The sequence below is a fragment of the Pundamilia nyererei genome, unplaced genomic scaffold, assembly GCF_000239375.1.
Source record: "Pundamilia nyererei isolate P.nyererei 1_Seehausen unplaced genomic scaffold, PunNye1.0 scaffold00283, whole genome shotgun sequence".
NCBI classification, from domain to species: Eukaryota; Metazoa; Chordata; class Actinopteri; order Cichliformes; family Cichlidae; genus Pundamilia; species Pundamilia nyererei.
The window spans coordinates 573,520-582,794 of NW_005187684.1; the positions used below are offsets into that span (position 1 = coordinate 573,520).

The 9,275-nt window shown below is 40.2% G+C and overlaps 1 protein-coding gene across 1 annotated transcript in view; it reads left to right on the forward strand.

The window, feature by feature from the left end:
* Window positions 1-9,275, forward strand: part of cpne2 (copine II) — a 55,110-nt gene that overhangs the window by 43,240 nt on the left and 2,595 nt on the right. The window contains exons 14-15 of the mRNA XM_005750650.1: window positions 213-346; window positions 8,651-8,887. Of these exons, the coding sequence (XP_005750707.1) occupies window positions 213-346; window positions 8,651-8,887 (371 nt within the window). The remainder of the gene's footprint in view (window positions 1-212; window positions 347-8,650; window positions 8,888-9,275) is intronic.

Sequence of the window (9,275 nt, forward strand, 5' to 3'; positions counted from 1 at the left end):
TAGGACTTGTGTCTAGACTTATGTCTAGTTTTCAATTTTGACCTTGAAATACTCTATATAAACTTTTTCCCATCTCTCCCAGGACTTTACAAACCTCTCTCCCTCTTGCTTTTCTCTCTGTTTCTTTCCTGCCCTCACTATTTCCAGCTCATCTTCACATTTAAAGTGTATTTGAGTCTAAATTGTTTCTCTCTGCCTTTCTGCATCTTTAGGTGTGGAGGGCATTGCCCAGGCCTACTCTGCGTGTCTCCCTCACATTCGTTTCTACGGTCCGACAAACTTTGCTCCAATCATCAACCATGTAGCACGTTTTGCTTCTCAGGCCCTTCAACAGGAGAAAGCAGCGGTGGGTGACTACAACTTACCTATTTACCTGCTTTTTACACTCTTAGTTGTTCTTTAGTTAAACCTCTCAAGACACTGTACTCCACAGATAAAACTATTTATATATAAAAGCAGGCTGTAGTCCACAATCAGCTTGACTTTTCTATCTTGTTTGAGAGGTTGACTGTGTTGCCAGAGAGGAGTTTGTGTATTCCCAAACGCAGATGCTGATTCTAACTGTAACCACTGCAAATCCAAGCTTAAACACAACCAGACTTTCACTGCAATCTGTCAGAACGCTCTCTTCTTTTGGCGCACCTGTCCATCAAGGCTGTAGGTTACATATACATACTGAGTTTGGTAACTTTATATATATCACTGCTCACTTAGTTACATCTTATTATACCGGGCAGGATCCTCTTTTACCTTCAGAACGGCCTTATTTCTCCTAGTCATAGATTTAACAATGTGCTGGAAACATTCCTCAGAGCTTTTGGTCCATATTGACATGATTGAATTTGCAGCTGCTGCACATTGATGATCTGAATCTCCTGTTCAGCATCCCAGAGGGGCTCTAATGGGTTGAGATCTGGTGGAGGGCATCTGATTACAGTGAACTCATTGTATTAAGACGAGGAATGGAGGTATGCTGCGGTGTTTATCATACAGTTGATACTGAGGTTCTGCGTAATGTGCCAAGGAAGTATCCCCTTCGTCATGAGGAGCGAATGCTTATGCAGGATTCTGAGTCTGTTCAGTTCTGGTGAGCCTCAGTTTCCTGCTCTTAGCTGACAGGAGGGACACTTGTTTTGGCCTCCAGTGTTGTGCATTCAGAGATGCTCTTCTGCACTTCATTGTAACACGTGGTTATTTAAGTTCCCGCTGCCTTCCTATCAGCTCTTAATAGTCTGGCCATTCAAAGACCTCTGGCATAAACAAGCCATTTTTGCCCAGAGAACTGCTGCTCACTATTGTCTATTTTTCTGGCCTTTTTCTATACAGGGGAGGGGGGTAGAGGCATGCTTTCACCTATCCCAGCTGTCATTATATACAACAGTTCTAAAACAGAAGTACCATTTATGTCAATAAATGGTACTTATGTCAATTTTGTTGTATATAGCCTCTCCCTCCTGAACCACGGGTGACCGTGCCACTTACTGGTGTTGGCCAGAGGGACGATGGCGCGATATGGTAGCCTCGCTTCTGTTGTAGCCAGGGCAGCTGTGGCTACAACTGTAGCTCGCCTCCATCAGTGTGTGAAAGAATAGTGGAATTGTAAAGCGCTATATAAATGCAATCCGTTATTATTACCAATTCTACATTAAGTAAAGACAGCACATTTTAAAGCTGGAGTGTATAAGTGTTACATTAAAAATTTAAAGTAAAAATGTTGAAAGATTTTTTTTCTGTTGTTATCTATGTTACCTATAGTAGCTGAGATAGGCTCCAGCCCCCCTGCAACCCTGAATGGGATAAGTGGAAGACAGTGGTTGGATGGATGGTATCTCTCACAACCTAAGGAAACAAAGAAATCATTCTAAAAAAAAAAAACTACTCTTTTCTATATTTGAATTTTCAGCCACCACACACAGCAGATAAATTCCTAAACTGGATTCCTACATTGAATCATTCAAGCCCTTTATGAAGGACCGCATACAGTGCTGAATTAGCCCGCTAGTCCCAGGTACTGTCCCTATTTCACGGTATACCAGAGTTTTACATTAGGGATCTGGAGTGACATTTCTATGCAGGACCACAGGTAGTGATGTTTTACGTCATCCAACAAGGACCGATGTGCCTCGACCTTGAGAGGGGAGCATCTGTAGTGATGGACAGCGACTTCGCTACAGCTGTGGCTGCACAGAGTGACAACAACATAGGACAGGCTCACGACAGAAAAAGAAATAGGAAGTGTTGACAATGATTTTCTGAGGCCAGGATTATACTTGCTTGCGGACGTGGACGCAGACGCTGCTGCTGCTCTATTATACTTTTTACTTTTTCTTGGGGGCTATTCAGTTAGTCAGTTCCCGTGTAGTGCCTGTCATGAAAAAATTGCTGCCACATGGGCAGGCACGCAGAGCCCTTACTTCCCTTGGATCTAAGCAGACCCTTGCATTCTCAAGAACGTGGAAATTCCAACACTGTCATGTTTATAGCATTGTGTAACTACACCAGAAGGAGATCAAATCTGTTAAAATCAGCTCAGGTGTGACAATTAAAGGTTTTAATTTTCCTTCAAATGTGAACGAACCCTGAGTTAGTGCAGCTAGCACAGCTTAGAGCTGACATTGCCCAAAGCACAGAGGGAATGTCTACACCTGTGCTGCGCTTAACAGTTTCAGAAATACACATGTACTCTCTGTGATGCTACCCAGTTTAGTTTATAAAGGAAATTAAGGAACAAAGAGAGGAAAGGTCACATAAGCAGTTAAATCAATACATGTCGTCGTCTGGGGAAATTAAACACTGACTGAAAATTTCAGGCTACTCGGAAACCTAATTCGATTTCTTTCTGATTGTTAAGCTTTTTTAATGAAGGCAAAGGTCAAGCAGGGTTCCCTCTAATGGAAGTGGTACCTAATTTAATTGATTTTGATTAAGGACATTAAAAGTCTTATTTTAGCTTGAGTTTGTACCTTTTTTTTGAGGGGGCTGGTTGCCTTTTTTGTCTTTAATTATAGTGAAATGTAATATTGTATAAATTTCAATCTTGTCATTTCCATTTTAAAAACGTATAAATGCAATTTTTGTGACATTCCATTTAAATAATTTTCTTTCTCTTTAAAACTGAACGTTTCCCAAGCACTCTAAAGAGCTCCCTCCAGTCATTTGTCTCCAAACCTATGATAACGTTGCAAGGGATTATCAAAATATAAAATAAAACTTTGATTTAATGTGAAATTATTCAATGAATTATTTTGAATCTCATGTTAGCGTGATGTTTGTGGGTTTTTGTTCATGTCCGTATGAGTTTTGCATTTGTATGCTTGAAATTAGAATGTCAGTTTCAGTTGTTGTTCATGCAAAGTACAAAATACAGCAAGTCTGTATTATTCATGAGTGTCAAAAGGTCCCCTCTCTACCTGTGAATTAATTCATATTTTGAAAGATTATAATAGAGGATCCAGGTATTAGGTAATCCTTTGACTTGGGATGGAAATTATTTTTGCTTGTGTGATTCTCTGCTAATCCAGAGAGACCATATACCCAACAGATTGCATGTTATATGTATATGTGTTGTGATTTCTTTGATCAATTGTTTGAGTATTTTCTTTATTCCCATTCAAGTCCATTGCAGTCTGATTAATAGTAGTTGTGGATTAAAACATAAAAGCTAAAGTGTAAGCAGAACCATAAAAACATAGGATGAAGCACGTTATGTTACTGTATATTCCTGGAAACAGAGACAATTATTTTACTCAATAGAAATTCTACTTCAACAAAAAAAAAGCAAAAACTTCTTAAAACTTCATTTTACAATTTAGATTTGATCAGCGATTCTTTATATGCAGGTTTTTATGTCCAAGACACCGATGAAATTAAAGTTAAATCAAAGTTAATTTTGATAGTTTTTAAAAGTAAATGTAAAAAAAGAGACATTTCTGATTGGATGCCAAGAATCAAATTAGGACTGTGCTGGAAGGCGCTCATTCACTTTGATATTTTATAGCTTCATACTTTATGGAAAAGTTGAATTTATTTATTTACTTTTAATGATTACAAACTCATTTGGTTTGCACTGAAATATCTTGAGAGCTAAAAAACCCAAATCTACCTGGTCCTATTAATCGCCCTCTAAACCTAATGAGCAGTAGACGGATTAGTCGAAGGGCCAGATGAATCTCTCAGGTACTGTGTCAGATCTGGCTTACTGGATTTTTCCTGTTTCTTGTACATGACTTTTAAATACAGTTAATCTGCCATAGATAGTTTGTAGGCCTGCCACTTCTTATTTGGGCCTCCATTTACCCAGTTTCCTCACATTTTTTAAGGACACACAGAGTTATAAAAAAATAAACATTCACCTTAGTAAGTCTGTAAACTATCTATATAGGCCAAACATGGGAGTCTGTGGGCGTCGACTGACTGATGCCTTCTTTCACCTTATGTTTTATTGTGATTCTGTGTCACAGGTATTTAGGCTCTTTTTTGATTCAATCTCAGTTTTTGTCATTTTTCTGCTTTTGCTGTTCGATGGTGCTCTGCCCTTTATGGCGTGCAGTTAGTAAGTTTCCCTTCATTCAATTTAGTAGCCATATGTATACATATGTCATATCTCACACCAGAGAAATGCAAACATTACACTAATATTTATTTACTAACCAGTAATAGTCGACAGGGAATGCCTGTCAGGGAAGTTGATACTCACAATTTATCTACACTGATGGCTGACGGAGCTAACAAGTGTGTGCATCTGTTGGCTCGGTCTCCTGGTATGTAGATCAGCGTGTCAGGAAGGAAGGTGGCAGACTGGAGTGACGACGTCTGTCCTAGCTTCTTCTATCTTACACCTCATTGCAGCTGAGACACTGACCAGGGAGGCTTCTTGTTTTTTCATTCTCGTGCCAGTGGCTCGGTTCTGGGTAGGACTCAATCAGTCGCTGCTGGATGGACTTGTTTAAAGTTTGTCTGTGATCATCGGCTTTTGACACTGTTGACCACCACATCCTCCTCGAAAGGCTTAAACATTGGGTTGGTGTATCGGGTACTGCCTTGGAGTGGTTCTCCTCATATCTACATAACCGATCTTTTTCTGTGGTGGTCCCCGATTTTAGGTCATCTTCTACCTCCCTTACTTGTGATGTCCCTCAGGGTTCGGTTTTGGGGCCTTTAATGTTCTTAATATATCTTCTCCCATTCCAGCATTTAATGGGCTCTTTTGAGGACATCTCTTATCACTGTTATTCTGATGATATTCAGTTGTACATCTCTTTTAAGCCCCAGGATTTATCTAAGCTTCAGCTTTTAAATGACTGCTTAGATTCTATCAAACATTGGATGGCTGTAAATTTCCTCCAACTCAACGAGGGGAAAACTGAAGTCCTCATATGTGCTCCGGACAGATTTGTATCCCAGATAGTGAAAGCCCTTGGTCCTCTTTCTGTGAATGTTAAATCCTCTATCAGGAATTTAGGTGTCACTTTTGACTCGACTCTTACATTGGATGGGCATGTGAAATCTCTGGTTCAGTCTTGTTTTTATCATTTAAGAAATGTGGCTAAGTTAAGCCCTATTTTATCTCGCCCTGAACTGGAGATTGCTATACATGCATTTATTTCCTCACGCTTGGACTATTGTAACTCTTTGTTTATGTGTCTAAGCAAAGGTTCTCTGGATCGTCTGCAGGTTGTGCAAAACGCTGCAGCTAGACTGTTGACAAAATCCTCCAAGTAGTCACATGTGACACCATTGCTATTTCAGCTATACTGGCTTCCTGTTGAATTTAGAGTACATTTTAAGATCCTGGTCTTGACATTTAGAGCCTTGCATGGAATGGCACCTCCCTACATCTCCGATCTGCTACAGCCCTATGTCCCTAGCAGGTCCCTGAGTTCATCTGATCAGGGCTTACTTGCTATAGAACAGACTAAAATGAGAACTAAGGGTGACAGAGCTTTTGCCACCGTGGCCCCGAGACTATGGAACTCTCTCCCTCATACATTAAGAACTGTGGACTCGGTAGTTGTTTTCAAAAAACAACTCAAAACTCACCTTTTTAAAACTGTTTTTGGTTCAATTTCTGCCTGTTTTATATTGTCTGTTTTACCCTTTTATTATTTGTTATCTTATGTGCAGCAATTTGTGATTTCTGTCTAGAAAGGTGCTATATAAATAAAATTTTATTTATTATTTATTTTATTTATCTTTTATTTTTAGTTCATTTTAGATAGCCTGAGCGATCTTATCATAAGCGCAGTTGTGCTTGCAGCAGTTCTACTGTAATGCTGGGTACTTTCGAGACACATATACATCCCAAACACCTTTAGCAGCAGAAAAAGTCATGAAGAGCATATTTCAGCTGAGCTTGCCTGATCTGAATTGGCTTTCATGCAAAAAAACGACTGAACTGCAACATGCTGTACTTCCAGTGGCTTATTATATGTCAGTGAAGCTAACACCTAAAACCCAAAATAAGAGCAACCCTAAGGCTCTATGACACATCCAAAAAAGACGTTCTATTTTGGCAGCGTTTCTTGGTAGAGTGTTCCTCGAACACCAGGACCGACACATTCTTATGATTTATCGTAACTTCCTTTTATGATATTTATCTTTGTGTCAAAAACAGGATTATGCCACGTTGCTCTTCTGCTGCTTTTTAAACACTATAGAGTATACAAAAACAAACAAAAAGCACCGGAGCAGAGACAGTGTTCTCATGCATAAGGCTCCACGTGATGTTGTCATTGGTATGAGTATATAGATGTGCAGCACTCGCTGAAGTTTGGGATCTACAAACTTTAAACATATACATGTCCTTCTCCAGTACATATCCACTGGCATTCCTACTGCCTATATGTGACGAGAGTGTAGTGGCTGGGTATCATTATGCTCCCACGGTGCTTTTTGTCCCTAATTGTACCCTGTCACCCTGTGGAGAAAAAATACATGAGCAGAATACACAAAGGCTTGTACTCGTCTGTGTGTTGTGCGCCAGAATCCTTTTGTTTCTGTAAGGAAATGATTGCAGACCCTTTTCTTGTCTTATATTACAGCGAGTTCAAACACGGGTTGAAATTAGGAAGGAATAACAGACAATGAGGATGTAACAGCTGCAGCACAAATGCGCGTGCGTGCGTGCGCACAGGCTACACGCTGAGTTACTGGTTAGACTGGTGTGTGTTGGAGAAAGTCAGTGGGTAGGCTTCACAAATCAGCTACTCCTCAGCCTTGGCGTTTCTGTTTCTCAGATAATGAGAGAACCTGCGACTGCAGACTGTGCGAGTGTGTATGATCACGCTCCTGCCAGTGACACGCGTACACACCCAGGCTGCAGGCCAGCGCAGTCTGTGCGTGCCTCAGTGTGTGAGCGACCCTGTCTGTCTGTGTGATAATGATTCTCTAATGAGCGCTGCTGTTAGCACATTAAAGAGACAGGCTTCAGAGTCGTCCTCGCGTGTGTGGCTGTTTGCGTGTCACGTGGAAGTGCGATTTTCTTCCAAGAAAAGTCAGTGTGCATCGTCACCTTGTCTGTTCTCATCGTAGGACAACCATTTGCATTTCATTATGCAGAATTGACGCATGCTATTTTGTGCCAGAGAGAGATATAGTCCAGCAGTTATGTATTTGGACAGTTTTATTTGGGTTTTTTGTTATAAAATAATCCCACATTAAAGCATGTAGTCTTAGCTTCTTCTTCTTTTTAAATACATTTGCATCAGAACACAGAAAGAACTATTGGAGATGTAGCTTTTTAAACACATTCTGCATCCTGCTCAGTGATGAAACGTCGTCCACTGAGTTTTGATGCATCCTTATTGTTTTTCTTCTGTCAGCAAAGACACATTTGCACCCATACATGCTGGACTCGTAACACCACCCCCCACCATTTTTCAAAGGTGCTTTGGTCAGCCTGGGGTCCTCAGCTACATTCATATCTATATTTTGATAGAGGGTGAACATTTGAATTATGAATTTTGTTAAAGTTGACTAGAAGTTAGCATGAAGGTCTCCTGGGAGCATCCTGGGAGGCAACTACAATGCAAATAATCTTATGCTCATCCACAAGTCTTGTTCTCATCTGTTTGGCTACTTTTTTCTTGTTTTGTAGTTTTCTTACTCTTTTAGAACTCAGTTTTTTCTTTTCACTGTTGCCAGGTGTTTGCCTATTGGGGTCTCAATAATACGGTAGTCTTTATCTTGGAGTGCCTTAAGGCAACTGTGTTTGTGATGCTATAGAAATAATCTTGAATTGATCTGAATTTACTTTAACGCCGAAACTAAGTTACAATAAATCCAGCCATTTATCTTTCACTTCCATTATTTTGTCATGATTTTTTCTTTTCATTGGCACAGATGGAGTTCAGATGGAGTTCAGCTTGATGAAATGCAGAAAGGCTTTATTTCTGCGTTGTATTTGACTCTTCTTCACCATCACTCGTAATAATATCTGTTTTGTTTTGTTTTTCTAGCACTCTTTTTCCCCTTCATCCGCAATATGCGACTCTGTTTACCATTATTCACAGCATAATGATCATTACTGAATTTGTGTTTCAAGTCTTTTTGTAGTTGTAGATTCATCTTCAAGAGCTCAACTAAAAATAACTTTTTGTTGTTTGCTAATTCTTCTCATTTTTTCTCGCACCATCCTTCTTCCCCTCTGCAGCAGTACTTTACACTGCTCATTATAACAGACGGTGTCATCAGCGATATGGATGAGACGCGCGACGCTATTGTGCAGGCATCGAAGCTACCCATGTCCATCATCATCATTGGCGTGGGCAATGCCGACTTTGCCGCCATGGAGTTCCTGGATGGGGACGCCAGCGTTTTGAGGTCCAGCACAGGAGAGGAGGCTGTTCGGGATATTGTGCAGTTTGTCCCTTTCAGGGATTTCCGCAACGTAAGTATTGGTTTCAGTAGATACACACAAATATGTATAAACACCCAGTCTGATATGTTCTTATTCTCCAAATTGGCTGATGCTGCCCTCGAATACATGTAACACGAAATTCTTTCTGTTTACATAAAAAGAATTCAGTTTCTTCTCATAATCTTGCAGATTTCACATAATACACAAGGCTGAAATGTGTTCATTTTAATGAGGCTTCATACATGCTTGCTGCAGGTCAGCACACTGGTTAATTAGTGTGTGCACATTTTCAGGATGTGCACAGGAGGGCTCATTAGGGCATTTTGGGTTTTGTCATCGTCTTTTTATGTGTTTATTTTGTGTGTGTGTGTGTGTGTGTGTGTGTGTGTGTGTGTGTGTGTGTGTGTGTGTGTGTGTG